At 43.0% G+C, this 27,163-nt stretch overlaps 1 protein-coding gene across 1 annotated transcript in view; it reads left to right on the top strand.

The window, feature by feature from the left end:
* LOC142657049 (vitellogenin-1-like) overlaps positions 1–27,163 on the top strand; it is a 99,218-nt gene that overhangs the window by 47,627 nt on the left and 24,428 nt on the right. The window contains exons 16-27 of the mRNA XM_075832099.1: positions 593–712; positions 1,628–1,811; positions 2,447–2,537; positions 3,876–4,061; positions 4,614–4,761; positions 10,401–10,620; positions 14,282–14,478; positions 14,994–16,451; positions 18,285–18,344; positions 19,095–19,295; positions 21,452–21,594; positions 21,676–21,814. Coding sequence (XP_075688214.1) covers positions 593–712; positions 1,628–1,811; positions 2,447–2,537; positions 3,876–4,061; positions 4,614–4,761; positions 10,401–10,620; positions 14,282–14,478; positions 14,994–16,451; positions 18,285–18,344; positions 19,095–19,295; positions 21,452–21,594; positions 21,676–21,814 — 3,147 coding nt within the window. The remainder of the gene's footprint in view (positions 1–592; positions 713–1,627; positions 1,812–2,446; positions 2,538–3,875; positions 4,062–4,613; positions 4,762–10,400; positions 10,621–14,281; positions 14,479–14,993; positions 16,452–18,284; positions 18,345–19,094; positions 19,296–21,451; positions 21,595–21,675; positions 21,815–27,163) is intronic.

Below are 27,163 nucleotides of genomic sequence, written 5' to 3'. Positions count from 1 at the left end.
AGCTGTCAAAAATAAAAAATACATAGTCAATAGATTACTGTTCTTAGTGCTAAGGTCTCAAAATAAGACAAGTTGTCAAAAATTAAATAATTAAATTATATGCGGGATAAAATAATAAAAGTAATAATAATACAATTTGCATTGTAGACCCTGTCAATGTATGGGATCTCCTACCAATATGGAGCTCCTAACTGGAATAGGAGAATTTTGCCCTTTTTTTACCCTGTCATGTAATTCTGTAGTGCAGATGTCACGACAACTTCCCCCGAAAAAAATCTGCCGTTTTCTGATCATCAGAATCAGCTGATCGTCACAGTTGCTCTTATATTAAAGGGGTTGCCTGTGATGTGACAACCCCTTTAAAAAATGCTCTCTGGGAAAATTATGCAAAATAGCTCTCCTCCAGAAGAAAGAAAACTGTCTCTACAGTGCCACCTATAGGTGATAACCCTCTCATCTCTAAGCCCTTAAAGCAGTGGTTCCCAGTGATATTACCCTAGGGAACCTCTGGGGGGAAAAAAAATCTACTCTCAGAGCATATGGAACCCTAGAAACAAATTGTTTTTAATAGATTTATGTTACTTTTTTACAGCTACACGACTGGAAGCCACTTTCTTCCAACGACCCCCTTGCATCTGTTCACCTGAAGTTGTTTCAACAAGAGATTTTCTATCATGAGTTAAACAAGAACTCGCTTGAGAGTATTTTTAAGGTGAGCTTAATAATTGTAAAGCCTTGTCGGGGCATGCTGAGCTAATATGGGGAGAGGCCTAGCAGAACCCTGTCCATAAGTGAATGGGCTTGAGCTGCAATACCAGACTCAGCCTATGGACAAGAGTGGCGCTGTTTGTAGGAAAAAAAAATACCCTTCTTTCTAATCCTGGACACTCCATTTGAATTAATTGTCTTGGATTGCTAGATGGGTTATCTCCTTTGAACAACCCCTATTCATATACCCTATTAGTGCTCAAGGCTGTAATAAAATGGGGTTCCCTGCACGGTACGCTTTCCTGTTAGCCAGATCGAAGAGCCGGTGCATAGAACAGCTCTGCTTCTGAAATAACCTGGCTCATCCATTTGATTTCACAATGCATAAAAACCAGTGTCCAAGTGATATGTTTATACCATTCCATTGGGGCTTACATAGGGGTGAAAGGACCCCGTAGCATAAATTAAAATGGGGCCCCTTCTGGTGCTTGTTAACACCACCACCACACCCTTTACCAACTAGGACAGGAGGACTTGGAGCTTGAATGCTCCCCCTCATCTCCAGCTTTGTGTTAATTCCTACTCCCGTTTTTGATAACATTTTAGAGTCCGTAAAGAAGGGAACCCCTCACATATTAAAATAAGGGCAGCACCCAACCAGGGCTTGGCCCCATCTATCCAGGTGCCCCATAGCAGGCACATTAGCTTAGGCCTGTATTGTACATACGCCATCATATTTCATAATACATCAGTGTAGGTTCACAAAAAAATGGTTGCAACTGTCTTCTGATTGTCTGCCAAGTGCCTAAGTTCATACAGTATGTATATATATATATATATATATATATATATATATATATATATATATACTATATTATACTTGTAACTAATATAGATTACTTTTGCTTCTGTTGCACAGTTTCTTCCCAGCAGCAAGTACAGTACATTACGATCAGCTGTAAACGCTCTTCAGAATGGTGTGGATATCAGTTGGTCAAAACCGTTATTATCAAGTGAAAATCGTCTTATTGTACCAACCTGTGTGGGTCTACCCCTGGAAACCAGCTTACATTACTCATCAGTCACAAGGGCGCAACTGCAAGGTACAAACAGTGGCGATGCCAGTGATAATGATGGTGGGACCCCTAATAATCAGCTGTTATTGGCAGAGGTACAAGCCGGCATCTGTTTAAGTCTCATGCAATGACACTACAGGAGAAATGAAGCATTACATGGTACCCGTTGAAATTAATGGGCCATCTCTGGATTCACAGATGAACCGGGTCTCCCAGACTAGCTTACCACTGTGGCTAATAGAGGGATGGTTCTAAACGGGAAATATACCCTGTTTACATCCATTTATCCTAACAGTCTATTCTTTCTGGAAATTTGTGGTGGTCCAAGATCATCACCAATGGGATCTTCTTATATGTATCAATGTCATTTTTTCTCAAGGTCCCCTTTAAAGGGGTATTCTAACAATTGACATGTATGGCAAATCCATCGGATATGCCATAAATGTCTGATAGGTGGGGGTCCCCCCTCTGGGACCTCTAACTATCAAAAAAAGATGCAGCACAATGGGGCCCCCATCACCTGATAAGTGGTGGGCTCTGAGGTGTCAATCATCGGAATACTTTTCTAAGTACGGTATGCGCTTTTTGGAAGGCAAATATTAAACTAAAATATGAAAGTTAATATGTTAAATGTATTTCTAAAGATTCGTTCTAATCAACAGCTCAAGCTCTCATCACTCCTGATACTAAAGACCCAAGTTTTGCCCAGTTACTTCAATCCAACATAAACCTGAAATCCAAATTTACTCTAAGGTACCTACCGCATAACATTCTGTTAAATGTATTAACTATATTACCGTGTGTAATGCTAAATGCAGAACACTGTAATGGGTAAAAATATGTAACTTTTAATTGGGAAATGGACACTCAAACAAAAATAGCATATTTCATAATATATTTGAGCTTAATATTAATATTATTTTTACATAGAGCAGGGAATTCTCAAATTTGGGGAGGGGGGAAATGTGAGAAATTAACTTAGGGTCATGGACGCAGAATTTTTCTTTGTAGAGGGGCCGGCCGGGATGCCAGTTAGTGCATGTAGAGTGTGCACATCCTCCTGGCCCGTCAGAGAAAAGCAGGTTATAATTAAGATTCCAAGTGGCCTCTGACTGTGCCAGTTATAGTCAGTAAAAAGTATCCGACACACAAATTGGAGTTGAGACTTTTGTTTATCTTATTTCCAGTGGCTGAGTGCAAGTGCAACGTTTCGGTCTTGTTGACCTTCTTCATGCACTGAGCCGTGCTGGGGACTGTTGTGTGAGCGCTAGGCCTAGTAAAAGCGGCTGGCCGCTGAATATGGCGCCATATTCAGCGGCCAGTCACTTTTACGAGGCCTAGCACTCACACAACAGTCCCCAGCATGGCTCAGTGCCTCAAGAAGGTCAACAAGACCAAAACGTTGCACTTGCACTCAGCCACTGGCAATAAGATTAAATAAAAATCTCAACTCCAATTTGTGTGTCGGATACTTTTTACTGATTCGGATTTGGGTTGGGCCCCTATCCATGCACCATCCTGAACTGGTGCTATCTGAACCTCTACATATGTGCCAGTTATAGTGGTTGATACTCGATAGCTTTCTGATATCCTGTTTGTGCCTGCTCATCGTTTATTACATATTTGACCCTTACCGTTTGACTACACTTTTTGGTTCTGACCGCCCTCATCTGGTTTGCTGACCATGTCCATTTCCTGACATTGGCTACTTTTGACCCTTGTATTGTTTTTTGTCTTTCGTACGGCACCCTTCCAACCCCAGCTAATTTGTGACTTCATTTTCTTTGTTGTATGCTCTTGAACTGGCTAGATGATTACTACATTCCCATTGTTATCGGCAACCAATATTTTTGTACAAAATTTTTTCTGCCTGAGTTCCACCAGCGTTACCCAGAGTATCAATTACAAGATGACCACTACGCACCAAGATCCTGGGGCCAGCAGAGTACCAAGACCCAAACCAAAGTTGCGGAAATGGGGGGAACCGGTAGTGGTAGGAATAACAAAAGTGGCAGGAGCACCCAACACTTCTGCTAAAACTGAAAAAAGGAAATGATAATATAATTAACCATTTTTTGTCCCCATTCTTAGCATGACGAAGGATATTGTATTTATGATTGGGGTGAATACCGATCTCATCCAGGCTGGAATAGAACTCCGAACACAAATCAACTTTAATCTACCTGGAAATGTGGAAGCTGCTTTTAATGTGGATCAAAATCATTTCAAAATCGATTATATTCCAATTCAACAAGACAACGAGATTGTGTCTCTAAGGTAGGCAACTAGTTATATTGAATGCGTAAGCTATCAAAGCAACTGAATCAAAATAAGTCTATAGTTTAGCAAGAAGAGGAGAGAGTGGAGTAACACATGACTGCCGGGTCAGACTACATGGCCAGACACATAGGTCTGCATAGGAGCTGTATACACAAAATGGTAGAGGATTTGTAATTAAGATTATTTGCAAAGTTGCTTCATTTTTAGATGCATTGAAGTAATGAAAGAAGCGTTGGCACTTGCAAAAGTGTTCAGCATGGAAAGTCCTGAAATTTGCTAGCAATTTGGACTGGGATCCAGTATCTTTGGGATCATTCTGTATCAATGTATCTGGATGCACATTCATATAGCAAGTCTATAACGCAGCCTGTATATTGGTAAATTTTATGCTATTTTAGATATACAAAGACCAATATCGTAATACAATGTTTGCTTCTCAAACGCAAAAGTACATTCACCTTCAAAAAGTTAAGAAAAAATACCATCAAAAGAGAGAGAAACAAAACTCTTACAAATAGTTCTTTAAGATATGCAATGTTTTATGTTCAGGTCAAAGGCATTTGCTGTAACAAGAAACGTAGAGGATTTAGCTGCATCTAAAATGACTCCGGTTGTAGCGGCTGGAACAGAACCAAATGTACTGAAACAGACCTTTAATCCAAGAGACTTGTCAGCGGGGGACACGCCAAGGACCGAGGTAAAGACAATTCACTATCATCCCAGAAATATACTTTTCACCGTTGGGATTCGCTCTGTCTCATCGAAAAATATAGACTCCCGCTTTTTTGAGCTTGCCTGCAGTTAATCATATGTATATTGCTAAGCCTGGGATGGAGGCAGCCAGGACTATGAGAAGCAAAGCAAACATTTTTACATTGTGTTTCAACATATCAGGGTGATATAGAACATGCCAACGCTCGAGATGAACTGCCCTGCAAGTGGTGATGGAATACAGCAGTGAGCAATCGTTCGTGATTTGCAATGGTGCCATTGTCTCAGGGGCTTCAATTTATTCAATTTTGCACTTGGTTTACCCAGAATTGGTTCGATAGAACTGATCGGAAATCACTTCAATCTTAAGGCTGGGTTCACACACACTATTTACGGACGTAATTCGGGCGTTTTAGCCTCGAATTACGTGCGAAAACACGGCTCCAAAGCGTCGGCAAACATCTGCCCATTCATTTGAATGGGTTTTACGATGTTCTGTGCCGACGGTCATTTTTTTTACGCGCGGCTGTCAAAAGACGGCGCGTAAAAAAGACGCCCGCGTCAAAGAAGTGCCTGTCACTTCTTGAGATGTAAATGGAGCCGTTTTCCATTGACTCCATAGAAAAACAGCTCCAATTACGTCCGTAATGGACGCAGCGAAAGACGCCTGCACATGCCATTACGTCTGAAATTCCGGAGCTGTTTTCTCCTGAAAACAGCTCCGTAATTTCAGCCGTAACGGAGGCTGCCGTGTGAACATACCCTAAAGAGGAACTCTGGTGAAGACAATAGAAATTTTTTTCCCATTAAGGGTATGTTCACACGCAAACTCAAAAAACGTCTCAAAATACGGAGCTATTTTCAAGAGAAAAAAGACTTGGTGAACATACCCTTAAACTATAAGAGTATGTTCACACATAGTGACCAAAAATGTCTGAAAATCAGGAGCTGTTTTTTGTAGCAACTCGCGTTTTTCGCTGCATTTTTTACGGCCGTTTTTGGAGCTGTTTTTCAATGGAGTCAATGAAAAACGCCTCCAAAAACATCCCAAAAAAGTGTCCTGCACTTCTTTTGACGAGCCGTCATTTTACGCGCCGTATTTTGACAGTGACACGTAAAATTAAGGCTCGTGGGAACAGAACACCGTAAAACCCATTGCAGGCAATGGGCAGATGTTTGTAGGCGTATTAGGGGCGTTTTTTCAGGCGTAATTCGAGGCGTAAAACACCAAATTACGTCTGAAAATAGGCCGTGTGTACATACCCTCAAAGTCCTTCCTGTATTGCTCTGCAGTATCTAAATAAGTTTGGGTAGCAATTGACCGCGCCATGGAAAAGGAAAAGCTACTACTGTACCTCTTAGGGCCTGTTCACATCAGCATTGGCTTTCCGTTGAGAGGTTCCATCAGGAGAAGCCCGCAACGGAAAGGCAAACGGAAACCTTAGCCTACGTTTGTATCACAATTGATATCAATGGTGACAGAAACATTGCTAATGGTTTCCGTTTGTCACCATTCCGCCAGGTTTCCGTTTTTTTGGCGGAATCAATAGCGCAGTCGACTGCAATTTGCATGTTTTATATATTTAATTTTTTTTACCGAGCGGGTTAAACAACGCAATATTGTGATAGTTCGGACTTTTACCTATGCGGCAATACCAGTTATGTTAACTTTTAATTTTTTTAACATTGCTTTAGGGGAAAAATTGGGAAAAGCTTTTTTTTTTTTAACTTTTAATATTTTTTTTATTTTGGAACATAAAAAAAACTTTAGTTAACTGTTTTTTACTTTTTTTATTAGTCCCCCAAGGGGACTTCAAGCAGTTGGATCGCTTGCACGATATACTTCAATACTAGTGTATTGCAGTATATTGTGATTCTGACAGTTTCCTTTGAAGCTCTGCCGGGGGCACGGCTTTAGGCTGGGTTCACACGACCATGTTACGTCCGTAATGTACGGAACGTATTTCAGCCGGAAGACCCGGACCGAAGACAGTGCAGGGAGCCGGGCTCCTAGCATCATAGTGATGTACGACGCTAGGAGTCCCTGCCTCGCTGCAGGACAACTGTCCCGTACTGTAATCATGATTACAGTACGGGACAGTAGTTCCACGCAGAGGCAGGGACTCCTAGCGTCGTACATCACTATGATGCTAGGAGCCCGGCTCCATGCACTGAGTTCGGTCCGGGTCTTCCGGCCGAAATACGTTCCGTACATTACGGACGTAACATGGTCGTGTGAACCCAGCCTCAAAGTAGTACAAAGATGGCAGACCTCGGGGCCATCATTAGTCCCCAGGCTGCCATGACAACCGTTGTCACCAGCCGATCGCGTCACGGGGAGGCGCAATGTTTTGTTGGAGGGGACGCCCCCTTGAATCTAACAATTTAAATGTTGCGGTCGCGATTGACCATGGCATTTAAGGTGTTAAACGGGCAGAATCAAAGTGATCTTTGATTCAGCCCATTGCAGTGAGGTGTCAGCTGTATTACGGCCCGTGAGCCCGCTTCATACTTCCCCTCAACGGCTTTCACGTACTGGTACGTGACATGTCGTTAAGGGGTTAAACATTTTTTATTTTTAGTCCACCTATGGGACTTTTCCATGTGATCATTGCTCATGCAATACACTGCAATACTGCTTTATTAGGTTTCCGGCCGCCATGACAACAGATCAGCACTTTCGTTGTGGGGAGGAAGTGTTCGGGGGACAGAGGGAGACCCCTACCACTTTTAACCGCTGAGATGCCACAGTAGCCATTGACCGCAGCATCTGAGCAGTTAAGCGGTTCTTGTAGGCGGTTATCAGCTGGATAATACAGGTACCTGCTTTGTATGGTGATGGCTGAGCTCCTGAGCCCACGCTATATTGACAGAGCCCACATCCACCGTACATGTATGTCAGATGGCGCTAAGGGGTTAAATGAGTTGTCTGGTGTAGAAAATCTATTTTCTAACAGCCTATAAAGAATCAGGACCTCTATATATCAACCGGAGTGGGGAACAGCTACAAAGAACATCTTTCCCTCTGCATTACACGGACAACCCATTGATTTTAATAGAAACTGTGTAATGCTTCATTTTACCTGTGGTGGTGCTGCAGGGAAATTGAACACTTGCTCCCAGATTTCTGTATATATTACAGCTGATCACTGATACATCCTGCAATCAGCTTATCGTCAAGGGACTCTTCTATCAAAAAAGGATTGCCCAAAATGGACAACACTTTTAATTTAAGAAAAAAAATGTGGCTTGAGATTTTTGCTAAAAGCAAGATGGGTTCTGCTTCAAGTGCACATGGGGAACAAATACTGTATCTAGAGTTATTAAAATAACGAGGCCTTGTATGTATTACGTTTTTTGTTGCAGTTTCCAAGGCCTCCTGCATGTGGTAGAGGAGCACGCATGGAACCTTACCGTCTCACTGGCACACGGTGGCACACAAAGTCTGCCATATTACAGCAACCATACAACTCAGAGTTTTTACAGCGCTAAAGTACGGCCATTTGGATGAGGCCATTAGGAGCTTGAAAATAATCTCCAAAACACAGAGAAAACTGAGCAGTGATTATATAATAAGCCTTCCATTCTATAAAACATTATTATAATTATACACCTGTACTAATAAAATATTAAGAAGGTTCTCAGGGACACCAGAGACATTTCGTTATTAAAAAGGACAAAGGTCTAATACCTTCAACTTTTTATTAATCCTAAAAAAGTTATGTTTCTCCAGAGGACTGGTAATGGGCAAATGGGCAAAATTCCAAAACTAATTATATGTTTAATAATTGTTATATAAAAGGAAGTACAAATGACATAATGATGCCTGTAGTAGTATAATTATTACAATATTTATGGCGTCTCTACTGCATTGGCCCAGGGCTAGAAGATAACATTTCAACTTGTATAATCTGTGTTAACTGAGACTTTGGCAATAGTTGCACTCCATAGAAGTAAAGAAAGACGTAGGCCAAGGGTCTGTAAACTGTGGCACCAGTGCCACAGCCGGCAGTTGGGGCATGGTTTGCCGGCACACTACCCTGTCCTGGTGTCCAGCGCCATTGTGTGCTTGGCGGCACTGAGCACAGGGAGAGAGAGCGGCGCTTTATGATATGCTTAGCAGTGTTGATCACGAGGAAAGAGAGCAGTGCTTCATTGTGTTTAACGCTGCAAACACTTGGCAAGCACACAATGCAGCACTGCTCTCTTCTGGTGTTCAGCGTCGCCAAGCTCATAATGAAGCGCCGCTCTCTCCTGGAGATCAACGCCACAAGGATGGAGTTCAGTAACCACTCTGTGAAAGAAAAAGTTAGCAAAAGTTGGCAGCTCTCTCTCCTATGTGCACCCCCCCCCCCCTCAGCTGGTGTTCAGTAGCCACGGTCTCTCCTATGTTCACCTTTAAAATCTGGTGTTTTAGTAGCCAAGTCTCTCCAATGTGCACCCCCAAGCTTGTATTCAGTAGTCGCTCTCTCTTGTGTGCAGTGACCCCAAGCTGTTATTCAGTAGCTGCGGTCTCTTCAATGTGCACCTTCCCTAGCAGGTGTTCAGTAGCCACAGTCTCTCCTATGTGCACTCTCCAGCTGGGTTCTGTTAGGGTATGTTCACACGGACTATTTACAGACTTTTTCGGGATGTAAATGCACGAAAAACGGCTAAAAAAATCGCCTCCAAACATCTGCCCATTGATGTCCATCCGATGGAGCGTTTTTCGCTGCGTTTTTTCATGCGTAAAAAAAAACGCAGCGAAAAAGAAGTGCAGGACAATTCTTGGGAGGTTTTTGGAGCCGTTTTCCCATAGACTCTGGTAAAAAAAGGTCCAAAAACGGCCTTAAAAAACGCAGCGAAAAACGCCACGAAAATCGCGAGTGACACAAAAAACGTCTGAAAATCAGGTGCGTATTTTGAGACATTTTTGACTCTTCGTGTGAACATACCCTTACATCACCAATAAACATGCCTTATTCAAGAAAAATAATAAAATAATAATGATAAAAAAAGAAAACAAATAAGATAAAAGAATTCAAAATGTGACAAAAGAATAAAATGTGGAAAAAGAAAAAATGTGAAGAAAGAAAAAATTTGAAAAAAAAATGTGAAAAACAAAAATGTAAATCTTATTTTATATCAAACAAATGGCCCAAATTTGCAAATCTCTACCATCAAACCTAAGAAGCTTGGTCGAGTAGCTTGCTTAGCTGATTTATTTTGAAGGCAATATCTGAATTTCATTTTATTACACATGATATGTGGTTTGGGAGAATGTTTGGGGAAATGTATTACAGACTTTGAGAACTCAGTTAGGAAGCAGCAGGTGGTGATTTAATACGGGTTTAGGCCGTGTGTAGCTGTAAGAAAAGTTTTTTAGAACATATTTTCAATCAATCTCCATGAATAAAACCTTCAGTTTTCTCCAGAGAATAATGATAGACTTGTGAGGAACTAGAGACTGAAAAGCATTTAACAAAAAACGTAGATCTCACCAACTCAAAAACACAAAGTATCGGTGGGGGATCCTGTGCGTATTTTAAGAGGGAATTCATTTAAAAAGTACCAGGTTACATTCAAAACACATTTAATGCCATATTGATACCTTCAAATAATGACATTTATTCCATCTCTCCACAGGGAAAGTTTTCAGCAGAAGTTCTGAGCAAAGAGAACGCATATTGGTCCGATCAGCCGCACAGGCGCGCGTACTCCCGGGATTATGCCATGTGTGCTGGGACAAGTCATTTTGGCTTCCAGGTTTGCGTGGAGAAGAAAAGCATGACCGCTGGTTTTGCCCGAAACTGCCCCCTTTATCATATGATTGGGGAACATTCTTTGAAGCTCCTATTAAAACCAGGTAATTTATTAAAAAATATATTAAACAGGACTTGTCACCTCTCCTGACATGTCTGTTGTAGTAAACAATTATATTCCCCATGAAATAATACATCTAGAGCAACTTTTCTTAGAACTTTACGTTGTGCTGTTCCTCTGTTATTCCTCCTAGAAATGTATGAATAAATTGATAACTGGGTTTTACCAGTTGAGGGTGTGTCCCTACACAGACTGACAATGTCCAATCATTGCTGACAGAGTGGGACTGTGTAAGGACACACCCCTATGACAATGGGGAATGGTAACACCCACTTGTTAATTTATTCCTAAATTTCTAGGAGGCATAACAGAGGAATGGCACAATGCAAAGTTCAAAGGCCTCATGTACATGACTGTAATTTTTATCCACAATTACGGATACGCAATTGCGGATAAAATACTGATATATTCATTTCTATCGGCTACGGACACCTTCCTGAATATTTATGGGTGTGCATCCGGGGAGTAGAAATGACGCACAAAAAATAGGACATGCCATATCTTTTGCATTTACGGACCGTGCTCCTATACTTTTTAATGTGAGCACGGCCTGCACGGGTGACAGTCCGCGGCCCATCTGTGCAGTATTTACTGACCGTAAATACTCAACGTGTGCATGAGCCGTTAGAAAATATGTTCCAGAATTGTTATTTTAAGGAGGATACGAGTATTTACTAAAATAATGTCAGGAGAGGTGACAGTCCATACCTAAAGGAATATTCTGGGTAAAATGTATCCGCTGGGCTATGCCCAGTGCAGGCCCTAAATGAATTCGTTTTAGGCCTCATTTACACGAACATGATATACGTCCGTGCGACTCGCGTGCTTTTCACGCGGGTCGCACGGACCTATACAAGTCTATGGGGGCATGCAGACAGTCTGTGAGTTTTGCTCAGCGTGAGTGCGCTGAAAAAAACTCACGACATGTTCTAAAATTCTGCGTTTTTCGCGCATCACGCACCCATTGAAGTCAATGGGTGCGTGAAAACCACGAAGGTCGCACGGAAGCACTTCCGTGCGAACTGCGTGATTCGCGCAAGAGCTGTCAAACTGAATGTAAACAGAAAAGCACCACGTGCTTTTCTGTTTACAAACATCCGAACGGAGTGTCTTAGAGATGAGCGAACCGAACTTCACCGGGTTAGGACGAACCCGGCAGGAGACAGTCACTGTCCAGGGTGCTGAAAGAGTTAAACTGGTTCAGCACCCTGGACAGTGACTTCCGATCCCAATATACGTGAACGTGTAAAAAAAAAAAGTTCTGACTTACCGATGACTCCCGGGTTCTTCCTCCAGTCTGACCTCCCGGGATGACAATTCAGTCCAAGTGACAGCTGCAGCCAATCACAAGCCAAGCACAGGCTGCAGCGGTCACATGGACTGCCGCGTCATCCAGGGAGGTGAGGCCAGATGTCAAGAGAGGCGCGTCACCAAGGACGCGTCACCAAGGCAACGGCCGGGAAGTTCTCGGTAAGTACGAACCTCTTTTTTTTTAAACAGGTTACTCGATATGGTGATCGGAATTCACTGTCGAGGGTGCTGAAAGAGTTACTGCCGATCAGTTAACTCTTTCAGCACCCTGGACAGTGACTGACGTCGACTAGCCTCATCTCTATGATGGCGGCTGCGCGAAAATCACGCAGCCGTGCATCATACACTGATGACACACGGAGCTGTCAAGTGCCTTTTGCGCACGCCAAACGCTGCGTTTTTGGGCGAGCGCAAAACGCACACGCTCGTGTAAATGAGGCCTTACTCATTTATTCAGGAGGTGTCGAACAAGCTGCTAAGGAGTCCCACAGGCCCCTCTGAGCCCCAGACGTTTACCTAGCCACAAAGCAGTCAGTGAAGTGAATTGCTTCCCTGTCCACTAGTAACCGGTGACAGCTGGTCAATCAACCAAGAACCTCACATTCATTATTATTACAAGTGTGGGCAGTGTCTTTAAAGCCTAGGCGGGCAACCGGCAGATTGATATCTACCGATAGATCTTTGACAGGTTCTGAGTGGATCACTGATACCTCAGTCCACAAGTTTTGGACTAAAGCAACAGTGACAATTATAAGGCCAGGATCACACACGCAATTTTTGGCTACGTTTTTTTGAGCCAATGCCAGAAGTAGATCCAAAAGAAGGGAAAAGTATAAAGAAAACACTGATGCGTCTCCTTTTCTTGCGTCCACTACTGTGTTTGGCACAAAAGACAGAGCCAAAAATGGTCACAAAAACTGCATCCAAACTGTTTGTGTGATCCTGGCCTTACCATAGTCCACAGGTAACCCCAGGCTTTCTTTGTTATACCATACTGACTGTCACGCTCTTCCTTCCACTACTCAAATGAATTAGGTTTTATTAGCACTGCAGTGTGAACAGAGTTTGCAGTTTCCGTATCCTTAGGTCCCCATTTACCAGCGGATGCCAAAAAAGTGTCAATCTGGAATCCGTCGAGCCAGAAAACGTCGGTCTACCTTATTTTTCAACTGTATGAAATAGTGCAGTCGACTACGTTAGTCAATACAAAAACGTTCAATGAAAAAAATGCATACAAACGCAGTATACGTTTTTTTTCCAATGAAAGCCTAAGGGCGTCATCTGTCTCTGTATGCCTATACAGTGGTACGCATTGAACGCTTATGTCTTTGGTATTAATTAGGAAGTTCTCCCGACTTATAGCTCTGATGTACACTGCGAACGCATGTCGATAAAAATATTGTGTGTCTCTTCTACAGTGTATAGCCTAGACAGGCTTGCTTTTTTTCTGTAAATCTTTAGAACCTTCTGTATAGATCTCTGCCTCACCAAGGTTGTCTACCGCTGCTTTAAAGTAACACTCCCGTCAAAACTGATACACCGTGTTAGCTCTGAGGGGCGGGGCATGACACAGAAGTTCAAAAAACATCAAAGAGAGAATCATTGTGTCATGCTCCGCCCCTTTACCCTCGGGCATAACACAGTGATGTAGATTTACCTCTAGTATGTGTCGAAAAATGTGCCAGTTTTTGGCACAATCTTGCGCGTTTTGGTCATTTAATTTAAGACTAATTTAGGAACACGTTTGCAACTCTCAAGACACAAAATTAAAAGTCTCTAGAAAAAGGGTGTGGCTTAGCAGGAAATGGGTGTGGCCAAAATGTTCAAAAGTGCGCCAAAGGAAAACTAAGCCAACCAAGTGGAGGTATAAAGAAAACGCTTTTGATTGAATACTCAGTAGATTTATGTTCAGTCCTATGTAAAACCACAAATAATCTGTCTGTTATAACAGATATCAGATTCTTATACAAGTTATAACTAAAGCAAGGCTTGGAGACCAGACATTTTTATATATAAACCACTATGGATATACTGTAGGTTACCTAAGTTATTTTTTTTAAGCATTGGCGTTAAAGCAGCACTGAAAGAAACTGAGTTTTCCTAACAAAATTAGTAATAAATCCATTTGCTGAATACACTGCAATTTAATGCAAGAGAATGAGTTGCAAAGTAATTATGGCAAAGTTTAAAGTAAGAAAGTGGAGCAGCGAGTTAGAACCAAAATACCTAATTTTCAAGAGATTTGCTTTTATGCCAAACAGACTCGTACAAAGGTGTATTGAATTTCAGACTCTTCAATAATTAAACTGGTAAGTGCTCTTTTTTTTTTTTAGTGCACACGGATGCCTCAGTTGAGAAAATACAAATAGAATTTCAAGCAGGGCCCGGGGCAGCTATGAAAATGGTGCGTTCAGTAAATGTACGTAGAACTGGTGGTGAAACGCGCGAGATGGAAAACCCAATGGACCACATGGCTCTTTCAAAGCTGAAGAAAATTCTCAGTAGCAGCGATGTTGAAATGTTGAAAGAGGTATGGAATAGTATTGCGTAGATAGATAAATAAATAAACAAACAGAAGAGAGATGATAGATAGATAGATAGATAGATAGATAGATAGATAGATAGATAGATAGATAGATAGATAGATAGATAGATAGACAGACAGACAGACAGACAGACAGACAGACAGACAGACAGATAGATAGATAGATAGATAGATAGATAGATAGATAGATAGATAGATAGATAGATAGATAGATAGATAGATAGACAGATGATAGATAGATAGATAGATAGATAGATAGATAGATAGATAGATAGATAGATAGATAGATAGATAGATAGATAGATAGATAGATAGATAGATAGATAGATAGATAGATAGATTTTTGTCAGCAAAATAGATCATGATTGGTCTATGGAACACATTGATTCCAAACTGCAACAGTATTTTATCAACAAAAAACATTCTGAAAATAAAACACCAAGGCAAATAACGACAATGTTTATTTTTTATATTGTATTGTCTTTATGTTTTTCTACTAGAGGAAATTGAAGAACAGTACAATTTCATCATCTAATGATAGTTCATCTAATTTTGGAAATACGTCCGAGTTTTCAATAGATTCTTCATCAGGCGACAAATTTGGCAATGGATCTGACCAAGAAAAGAAGCATAGGCCACATAAAAAGGATCGACAACCTGAAACGCATCAAAACAAACACCAGCACAAGGACCAGCACAAGGACCAGGATAAATCTCAGCAAAATTCAAGAGGACATCATGAAGCTGAAGAGAGAAATGAACGCAAAGGTCATTCTAATAAGGAAAAGGAAATGGAAATCCATTGCAAATGTTGGCCAGAAAAAAAACAAAGTGATAACAAGAAGCAACGTGGGCAAGTGGAACATGACAAACATCACAAGCGCAATGAACATGAAGAACATAAAGCAAGAGCACCCGAGGGTCATCATAAAAGCAAGCATGAAACGGCTGAACACAAGAATCCTCATAAGGAGGAAGACAAACATCATGCAGGTCACCATGAAGAACACATTCATGATCAGAAGAGCTGGCAGGAGGAAGAACAACATCAACATCACCAAAAAAAACAGAAAGAAGGGGAGAAGAAAAAAGACAAGGCAGAGGACCATAAGCATCAACATAAACCCCAACATGGAAAAGAAGAACCTAAGGACCATCATCAGAAAGATAAGCCTGAGAGTGACAATGTAAAACGTCAACATAAAGGTCAAAACGAAAGAGAAAAGGACAATTCGCAGGAGGACCATCACCACAAAGACCATCATGAGACTGAAAAACATCCTCCTCACGCCGAGGGTCATCAAGAACCAAAGGTTGGAAAACGGCATTGCACTTGCTGGCGTAGACCTAAAGCAGACCATAACAAAAGGCAACATAGTCATGAAGACCAAACCGCTGATAAAGGCCACCATGCCTCCGAATGTCCTGAAGAAGCCGGCAAGAACGGTGATGAGGAGCCATGCAAATTTAAAAGCAGTGAAAATGTACAAAAGTCTAAGAAGAGCAGCAGAAGAGATCGTGCAAAAAAACATAGCAGCAGTAGTAGTAGCAGCAGTAGTAGTAGCAGCAGCAGTAGTAGTAGTAGTAGCAGCAGTAGTAGTAGTAGTAGTAGTAGTAGTAGTAGTAGTAGTAGTGAGAGCAGTCAAAGCATACCAAAGGGCAGATCCAAGAAGGATCGTAGAAGACAGTGGAAAAGCAGTAGTGAAAGTAGTAGCTTAAGTAAAAAGAAGCATGACAATAAGCATGTGAAAAGTCCTAAGAAACACTCAGAAGGTAAGAGCCCGGCTGCAGGTCAAAAACAGAAAAATGGCCAAAAAAACACTCATAAAGGACAGTGGAATGGTATAAGAAAAAGTAACAGGACTAAACTTACAGATATTAAGAACTGTACAGAATGTGGGGAGAACAGCCGCATGTCTCAGGAATCCCAGTATGACACCTACTCGTCAGACTACATGGTAATTATAATGATTTTTTTATTCGTATTAGTGGTAGTATTTTTTGGACATTTTCGTATTTCTATGTTTTGGCAGTCACACTGCTAAGTTTACATCCACATCTACGTTTCATGTACATAATGTCATTTGTAATAATTTGGAAGACCTGATAAACGCAAATGGTAAATTATAGGTCAGGTGGATACAGTTATTTAAAAGTGTTAAAAAATGTGGCGAGGGCAACTCCCCAGTAACAGTCTCATATAATGTGTGGGTAACCTATGATATTCATAAACATGACATCATTTTCGGTAGATCTAGTTGATGCCCATAGGATCTAACAATAATCTTTTGCAAACCGCCCAACATTTGAAACCCCATTCACGCGTCGTTATTAAGCCTCACCCCAAAACCTTCCGGATACGCCCACTGTGTTGTGTATTTGCATAAACCGGCCCCCTTGGAGATCAGCTTCTATTTGGAGTTATGTTAGTGTGTATGAAGGCAGCTCCACCTTCCCATGATAAAACCCTACTCCCTATGGCAAGGAATAATCCATAATCAACCACTAGACATGCAGAAATAATATGGAGAGTCATGTGGAGCTCAAAAAGCCTATTTTGCACATCTGTATAGAGACCAGTGTCGGTATCATATTTATATGTGGTGGGTTATGAAGATCTAGCGAGTATAGAGGCTGCAGGACACCCTAAGGCATAGATTCTCCGGAGGAAACTAAATTGACCATGTTTGTTTTTCATAGCCACCCATAGGTTTCTCGACTTACTCAAGTGGTTTCATGGGTGTCTGGCAGCAGTTCACTCCATCCAACCTTAAAGGGAACCTGTCACGTGGTACATGCTGTCCAATCTGTAGGCCTTATGTTATAGAGCAGGAGGAGCTGAGCAGATTGATATCTAGCTTTGAATTTATTGATATAAGCCTCTGCTAACTCTGGGCTTAAGAGTCCAGTGGGCGGTCTCAACCATTGATTGACAGCCTTCTCTGTATGAGTGTGCAAACAGACATAGTTGTCAATCACTGAGTAGGACCGCAACAGCAAGTAAAAAATATACAAGAAAAATTGGTCCGCTCACCACTCATTCGAAGTAAAGACGTTACATTCCATGATTATTCGGTGCACGGGCAAGAGAGCTACGTCGGGAGTAGGTAGAAATCCAAGGAAAAAAGTTAGAGGTCCAGCACACAATCATAGCCTTAACCTATGATTAAGAACTTAAAAGTTTGAAACGCGTAGGCGTTCTCTCCCTGGATTTTTTAATTTCTTGTTTTAATTTTGACTTGAATAAACAGTTTTGTATTTTTTCACATCATATCTTGTGCTAGACCTCTAACTTTTTCCACTGAGTAGGACCGCCCACTGCACTCTTAACCCAAAAGTCAACAGGGATGTATATAAAAAAAAAAAAGTTATCCCACCAAGTTATATATCAATCTGCTCAACCCTTGAACATATTGCCTATAGATCGGACACCATGTGACACGTGACAGGTTAAATGGTTTAGTGTGTGTTTTAGGTTGAGCTATAGGTATCTGGTGACAGTATGGGGGGTGGGTTGAAGATTGCCAGATGAAATAACGTTCATAGAGGGATCGAGGTCTTCAGCAGGGCAGAGCATTGATGTATTGTCAAAATGAAAATGATAGTGGTTTACCCATCTTAGAAATGAATGACATATCCATAGAGACCCCACCTATCGGGAGATAGGAGGTCCCCTGCTTACCCTGGTATTCAAGCGTGTTTGGCTTTTTCTATCCCGTTGCCCTCAATAGAGAGAGCTGCGTATATGAGCTGATGTTTCTAACTCCGTTTTTGTTTCTGTTGTTTTATAGAAGTTACAGACAAAAGGAAGCAGCAGCAGTAGTAGTGCGATGAACGCCTTTCCATATGAGGTTTGGTATACATTGGACTAACCCTAACCATAATTTGCTGGAGATTGTATATACTGTACAGAAACTTCCTGTGTACTTTATAAGTCTTTTATTTTTTGTTTCTTTAAAATTACTGCTCATGCTTCCATGCCACTGGGGGTGGTGGGGGGAAAAGGGTCACCCCCCCCCCCCCCCCCAGTACTAGAACAATTGTCTACAGGGTCAAGTCATTTATTCTGAGTTCTTTTAAAACATTCAGCCCACACCTGTTATTAATGCTCCCGGCCCCCTTTACCTTCCCCCTACACTTGTAATCATACCATACACATAGTATATCACTATACTTCACCATCTCCCATATTGACACTGCCAAACTATATGTGTGGCAGAGTGGCACTTAATTGATAATCTGCGTTTTATATATTAATTGCTAATCAGTGTAAATCAGCACTAATGTTATGTTGAGCTTGTGGTGGGCTTATGCTTGTTCACAGTAGCCAATCTGAAAAATCAGAGCTGCAGTCCAAAGCATGGGGAAGGGACAGAGCAGCAATAAACATTTTTGTGAAACTGTAATCATATTAATTGACCAAGTCATGCCATAGTACACTGTGTTTAGGGTGGTATCCCTTCATAATTCATACATTTTCTTTAATGGACCACAACTCGCATCAGAACTTCTCAAAATTGATCAATTTACATTTTTGCTAGCTGTTTTAAATATAACTCATATTTGGAAACCCATTTAATGTTGTTTTTATCTTCCTGCAGAACTTATCCAGTAGAAATCCCCCAAATGTATTTCTTCTGGTGAAATCTATTATGAGTAATGGCCAGCACCAAGGATTCCAAACCACGGCTTACATTGATACGATTAAGTTCCGAGCACGGGTCGACACAGTTTCTCTCGCTCACAAAAGTTCCTGGAAAACATGTTTTGAGGCCTCTGCTCCTGGATTCCACAAAGCCTCAGTAAGAAACTTATATGGACAACCCCTAATGGGAACCTTCAGTCAACAAATCCTATCGATAAGAAATTTAGGGTCAGCTGTGCCTAAGTCTAGGTTCACATCACATTCACTGAGAGCATTGGAAACAGTCCGACAAATGTAGTCCCAGATGTATGCATCTGTTTGCCTATTCAATTTCATATGTCCACTAGGCAACGGTATACCGCTATACATATATATTGCGGCCAAATATCTAGGCAATGATAGCCTATAGGCACGCTAGACATATATGTCAGGAGAATTCCCGATGTATACACAGAAAGTTGACCGCAAATGTGATGTGAACCTAATCTTAGATCTCCTGCACAAGGCAACGCCAGGTAAATAGACCCTGTATAGAAGGGCTACGGGACCGCATTACAGATCTGTAGCCACTCCTTTTGCTATCATATGGTGCCCCTTTGAGGCACCATATTCTTCCCTAGAGGCAATGTTTCTTAGTGAGAATACCTCCGTAATATGGTATTTGATGTGGCATGCCACTATTTTTTATTTGTGCAGACCCATATGGCATTTGTGAGAAGAAAATATCTTACGCCAATCTAAGACAAGAGAAGGTTGGAGTTATTTGCGCCCAATTTATTAAAAGGCGCACGGCTCCTTATAGAATTGTCGCTTTTTGAACAGTCTGACAGAAAATAAAAATCTATGCCTATGAGCAGGTGTAGATTTGTGTCATTTTCACCTATTTTTAAATGAATGGGGCACAAACTATGTCCCCTTGAAAACCACAGCCACCTTTTTAGGCACTTTTCAAATATGGCAAGCCACGGGAAAAGTCACAAATATTACCAATAATTTGTTGCACGTCACCGTGTCTGTGTCGCCATTAGAAAATCAGAGGATGGACACGTGGACAGTATGGGTATATAGGCAGGGCTGGGGTCAGCAACCAGCAAGGTCGGACGGATGCCGGGGCCTATCGCTTCTCTGCGCTGCACCCTGTATAGTTTCTCTCACCCTGGACAGTGCTCTCTCACCTCCCATGTAGATTCTCCTCCTACACTGGATGTTGGGCCTTCCTTGGGTTTTGGCAGTGCATCGAGGAAGCCTCTGTATTTGCCGTATAGGAGGGAGAACACTAAAAGGGAGCCACAGGCTGCACTGTTGTCTATGAGAGGATTTTCTCTGCCTAAATACCTCAAAAGTATTCTTGTTCACAGGTATAATGTACTGGTATAAACAGATATATCTCTGCATACAGAACATCAGAGTTAAAAAAAAAAGGTGAAGAGTAAAAGTTACATTTGTGTTCAGCAAAGTTAATAAAAAATATCAGCGCAAAAACAATTACAAGAAACGAGAAACTATTTTATTTTTATTTTTTGCAATTGCAATTACCCATATTAAAAGTTAATATAAATTAAATGCTTGTATATGTATATGGGACAATGGCGTCTAATTAAACTACAGCTCGTCTGACGAAAAACAAGACCTTATACAACTATGTTGATGTAAAAATAATAAACTAATGGCTGGAATGGCTATGAATGTGGTAAGGCGAAAAACAATATAAATCTTCTCGCTTTCTTAACAATGACAGTGTTTACAGTTCCGTTAGTAAAATAATAAAATGACAAACTTTTTGGCATACAGCTGCCTCTCTCCTTCTAAGGGTGTGCTCACATGCTGTGTTTTCAGGTGTATTTTGGGGCGTAAACACCTCGAAAGACGCCTGAAAAACGGTAGCAAAGCGCCTACAAATATCTGCCCATTGAATTCAATGGTAAAAACGGTGTTTCGTTCAGACGGGGCATTTTTTTACATAGCCGTTTTAAAAAACGGCGCTTAAAAAATGCCCCGTAAGTAGGAGCATGTCACTTCTTGAGCTGTTTTTGGAGCTGTTTTTCATTGTGTCAAGAGAAAAGTAGCTCCAAAAACGTCTAGAAAAAATGCCTCAAAAAAAATTTTCAGCTTCAAAAACGGCGGAGCAATTTTCAGCCGTTTTTGATCTTGCGTGTGAACATACCCTGAAGGTATGTTCATACGTGGTGGAGTTTTTTTTCGTTATTTAGTAGAAATAACAGGAAAATATATTTATATAATTGTATACTCATAGTCCCGCACTAATATAATAGGTAAATCTCCAAGTGATTTTTTTTCTGATGAATCTTCTAGGCAATGTTGAGATGGGGTGAAAATTGCGAAGACTATAGAGTCGTAGGGAAACTCTCCACAGGGAATCTAGCGGGATCTCCAGCAGTGCAACTCTCATGGCAGTGGAAGAGGCTACCAACCTGGCTGAAAAGTGCCGCTGGCAGGTAATGGGTCTCTGTTATTGCTCCGCAGTACGTATCTACATGGTCATAAAACTAATTGCAGATATTTTTGTATTCTTACAGTCTCATGACATTTGCACCAGGTGTAGCATACATAATGGGATTTTCAGAAATACACCATTCAAATTCACCTCACCAGGTCACTGTAAGAGTGGCAGCCACCTCTCCAGACGTATATGATACCATCCTGAAGACACCACAGGTGAGGGTTTTACCGGGGAAATAATTATTGCTTATGCAGAATATAAGGGTAGATAGATAGATAGATAGATAGATAGATAGATAGATAGATAGATAGATAGATAGATAGATAGATAGATAGATAGATAGATAGATAGATAGATAGATAGATAGATAGATAGATATGAGAGAGATAGATAGATAGATAGATAGATAGATAGATAGATAGATAGATAGAGTGGCGGATTAAGTAGACCATGGGCCCTGGGCTGTTACCCAAACTTGGGCCCCCCTTCCGCACCGCCGCCCTGCCGCGCCGTAACTATTTTTAACACTACCTTTTTGGGCAAGCATTAACAAATGGCTGTTACAAGGGCTGTGTCCCTATATACTGACAGTATCACACTGTGCAGGGACACAACCTCCTGACAAGGGGAATTGTCTATAAATCCAGGACTACAGAAAGACTTTTTGTGAAATACAAGGATTTCCTATAATAAACATGTCAGGAGAGGTGACAGATTCTCTATAAATCCAGTGACTCACAGGTGACAACGTCTCAGATTCTAGTAGTTTTTTTTCCTCTTTTCTTCTTCATCCGGTCCAGAGCTCATGACGACTTCTCCCGGCCATGACTCATTTCTGCAGCATTTGCCACTCAGATATCTTCGGATCCTCACTCTTCCAACATTTCCAAACCTATAAACAAAAATAAAGTTATCATGGTGCCACATACTGTGCCCCTAAATATAATAGCACCAAACACTGCGCGCCTGAATATAATACGACACACTGTAAAATACTGCATACACTGTACGTAGTGCCACACACAGCCCCTGTAGATATTACACACCCCCATAGATAGCACCACACACAGCCCCCTGTGGATATCCCACATCCCCCCGTAGAGAGCGTTACACACAGCCCCTATAGATAGTGCCATACAGCCCCCCAGTAGAGAGCGTCACACAGTCCTCACCCTCTTGTAAATAGCGCCAAAAGGCCCCCCTATAAAGAGCGCCACACACATACCGCTGTGGATAGCGCTACACAGCCCCCCTTCTATATAGTGCTACACAGCCCTCCCCCTTTAAATATAGTGTCAGACAGCGCTCCCCCCTTTGTATATAGTGTCACACAGCGCTCCCCCCTTTGTATATAGTGTCACACAGCGCTCCTCCTTTGTATATAGTGTCACTGTAATGGCAGGAAGGAGGAGGAGGGAAAGTGAGCCCTAATCTACCCACCGCCCTGTCCCTGCCTACTTGCAACGACCCGCCCTAGGCGACGGGGTACAACTGGGCGGCGGTCCCTACGCTGTCTAAGTGCACGGGAAAACAAACAGGGAACACGCAAGGGAAGGGGCAGTAGCCCACGGAACGCCGCGAGGAAACGGAGCGGAGAATGAGTAGTCAGGACCAGGATAAGGTGGAGTATACCCAAGTGAGCACGGATGAGGAAGCAAGCCGGAGGCAAAGCAAAGCAGGTTAAGCAGAACAGCAGCAAGGCAGAAGCACGGCAGAAGCAGGCTGGAGCAAGCAGCAGTGGGGCCAGGAATCCAAAAGAATTACAAGCTCTGAGGAGGAGAACACAGCAGGTAATAAAGGACAGGGGGCGGAGCTAACTCCGACTGACCAGGCCGCGATAGGCTCTCCCACTCCTGAGCCTGCCACCCTGGTTGGTCGGAGACGGTGTCAGTCGAACAGGTCTGGCCTCAGGTGTGGATTGATTAATCCCAGGAGTATACCTAGACGTAGTACCTGGCAGATCCCTAACAGTACTCCCCCTTTTATGAGGGGCCACCGGACCCTTACTAAGAGGACCCGGTTTAGTAGGGAAGAGAAGGTGGAACCTCCTGATCAATACCCCAGCATGAACATCACGGGCAGGTACCCAAGTCCTCTCCTCCGGCCCGTACCCTCTCCAATGGACCAGGTACTGGAGGGAGCCCTGGACCATCCTACTGTCCATAATCTTGGCCACCTCGAATTCCACCCCCTCAGGGGTGAGAACGGGAACAGGAGGTTTCCTCGAGGGGGACCAGGACGAGGAGCAGCGTTTAAGGAGGGAGGCATGGAAGACGTCATGTATGCGAAAGGATGGGGGCAGCTCCAGACGGAAGGATACAGGGTTGAGGACTTCAATGATCTTATAAGGCCCAATAAATCGGGGAGCAAACTTCCTGGACGGGACCTTAAGGCGCAAGTTCCTGGACGACAACCAGACCAAATCCCCGACGACAAACCGGGGGTTAGCAGAACGTCTACTATCCGCCTGAATCTTTTGTGCGCTCTGGGACGCCTCTAGGTTCTTCTGAACCTGGGCCCAGACAGTGCACAGTTCCCGATGAACATCCTCTACCTCAGGATTATTGGAACAACCAGGGGAAATGGAGGAGAACCTTGGGTTAAACCCGAAATTACAGAAAAACGGGGAGACCCCTGACGAGTTACTGACCCGGTTATTCAGGGAAAATTCAGCAAGGGGAAGGAATGAGACCCAATCGAATTGACAGTCAGAGATGAAACACCTTAAATATTGTTCCAGGGACTGGTTAGTCCTCTCCGTTTGGCCATTAGTTTCGGGATGGAAGGCGGAGGAGAAGGACAGATCAATCTCCAACTTTTTACAAAAGGCTCTCCAAAATAAGGAAACAAATTGTACCCCTCTGTCAGAAACGATATTGACTGGGGCCCCATGGAGACGCAGGATGTGTTTCACAAACAAAGAAGCTAACGTCTTGGCGTTAGGTAGCTTCTTAAGGGGCACAAAGTGGCACATCTTGCTGAAGCGGTCTACTACCACCCACACCACCGACTTGCCCTGAGATGGAGGCAAATCGGTGATAAAATCCATGGAGATATGGGTCCAAGGTCTCTGGGGAATGGGCAAGGAACGTAGTAGGCCTGCAGGTCGGGACCTAGGGGTTTTGGACCTAGCGCAAACCTCACAAGCGGCGACGTAAGCCCTAACGTCTTTAGGCAACCCAGGCCACCAATAGTTTCTGGTAATGAGGTGTTTGGTGCCCAAGATGCCAGGATGACCAGATAGAGCGGAGTCATGGTTTTCCCTGAGTACCCTTAGCCGGTATTGCAGGGGAACAAACAGTTTGTCCCCAGGGACGTTCCCGGGAGCTGCACCCTGATCAGCCGCGATATCAGAAGCTAAATCAGAATCCGTGGCAGAAATGATTATACCAGGGGGTAAAATACAAGCAGGATTTATCTCGGAAGGAGGATTGGCCATGAAACTACGTGACAGGGCATCAGCCTTAATATTCTTGGACCCAGCCCTATAGGTAACCAAGAAATTAAATCTGGTAAAGAATAGTGCCCACCGAGCTTGTCTAGGATTAAGCCTCCGGGCCGATTCTAGGAAAACCAGATTCTTGTGATCCGTAAGGACCGTTACCTGGTGTCTGGCCCCCTCCAGGAAGTGCCGCCACTCTTCAAAAGCCCATTTAATGGCTAGAAGTTCGCGGTTGCCAATATCATAGTTACTCTCCGTGGGCGAAAACTTCCTAGAGAAGTAAGCACAGGGGCGGAGATGGGTGAGGGAGCTGGTACCCTGGGACAAGACGGCCCCCACTCCCACCTCGGATGCGTCAACCTCCACAATAAATGGCTCCTCTTGGTTGGGCTGAATCAGCACGGGGGCCGAGATAAAGCACTTCTTGAGGGTCTCAAAGGCCTGGACGGCCTCGGGGGGCCAATGGAGGACATCAGCACCCTTGCGAGTAAGGTCCGTAAGAGGCTTAGCGACGACCGAGAAGTTGGCAATAAATATCCTGTAATAGTTGGCGAACCCTAAAAAACACTGTAACGCCTTAAGGGAGGCAGGTTGGACCCATTCCGCCACAGCCTGAACCTTGGCAGGGTCCATGCGGAATTCATGAGGAGTGAGGATTTGCCCTAAAAATGGTATCTCCTGTACCCCAAAGACACATTTTTCAGTCTTAGCAAACAGATTATTCTCCCGAAGGACCTGGAGCACCTTCCTGACATGCTCCACGTGGGAGCACCAGTCCTTGGAAAACACCAGTATGTCATCAAGGTACACAACAAGAAAATTACCCAGGTAATCTCTCAGGATTTCATTAATAAAATTCTGGAAGACAGCAGGGGCATTACACAACCCAAAGGGCATGACCAGGTATTCGAAATGACCCTCGGGTGTGTTGAACGCAGTTTTCCACCTATCCCCCTCTTTGATGCGGATAAGGTTATATGCCCCCCGTAGATCGAACTTAGAAAACCATTGGGCTCCCTGAAACTGATTAAAAAGATCCGGAATCAAAGGAAGTGGGTACTGGTTCCTTGCGGTGACCTTATTCAGGTTACGATAATCAATGCACGGCCTAAGACCACCATCCTTCTTCCCCACAAAGAAGAAGCCAGCACCTACAGGAGAAGTCGAGGGGCGAATGAAACCCTTGGCCAGGCATTCTTGGATATACACCCTCATAGCTTCACGTTCAGGACATGAAAGATTAAATATCCTACCCTTAGGAAGCTTGGCACCAGGCACCAAATCGATGGCACAATCGTAATCTCTATGGGGGGGGCAACACCTCGGAGGCCTCCTTAGAAAACACATTGGCGAAGTCCTGAACAAACTCAGGAAGCGTGTTTACCTCCTCCCGGGGAGAAATAGAGTTAACAGAAAGACATGACATAAGACATTCATTACCCCATTTGGTGAGATCCCCAGTATTCCAATCAAACGTGGGATTATGCAACTGCAACCAGGGAAGACCTAATACCAGATCAGACGATAATCCCTGCATCACCAGTACAGAGCACTGCTCCAAATGCATGGAGCCAACCAGGAGTTCAAAAACAGGAGTATGCTGAGTAAAATAACCATTAGCAAGGGGAGTTGAGTCGATACCTACTACAGGGATAGGATAAGGTAAATCAATAAAAGGCATTTTTAGAGACATAGCAAATTCCACAGACATGATATTAGCAGATGAGCCAGAATCCACGAAGGCACTGCCAGTGGCAGACCGGCCAGCAAACGAGACCTGAAAAGGAAGCAAAATTTTATTGCGTTTCACATTAACGGGAAATACCTGTGCGCCCAAGTGACCTCCCCGATGATCACTTAGGCGCGGAAGTTTTCCGGCTTTTTATTCTTGCGCCTGGGACAGGTGTTCAGAAGATGCTTGTCGTCCCCACAGTAGAAGCAGAGACCCTTCATTCTGCGAAACTCCCTACGTTGTCGAGGGGACATGAAGGCCCCGAGTTGCATAGGTACCTCCGAGTCCTCCGTGGAGGGGCGAGGAGACGGGACCTCGGGGGGGATCGCAGAAAAATCAGAGGGGAGCACATTGAAGCGTTCAAGCTGACGTTCCCTGAGACGTCGGTCA

The sequence above is a fragment of the Rhinoderma darwinii genome, chromosome 7 (genome assembly GCF_050947455.1).
Source record: "Rhinoderma darwinii isolate aRhiDar2 chromosome 7, aRhiDar2.hap1, whole genome shotgun sequence".
Taxonomy (NCBI): domain Eukaryota; kingdom Metazoa; phylum Chordata; class Amphibia; order Anura; family Rhinodermatidae; genus Rhinoderma; species Rhinoderma darwinii.
The sequence above is the reverse complement of the archived record's forward strand: the minus strand, read 5'-3'. Positions and strand labels throughout refer to the sequence as shown.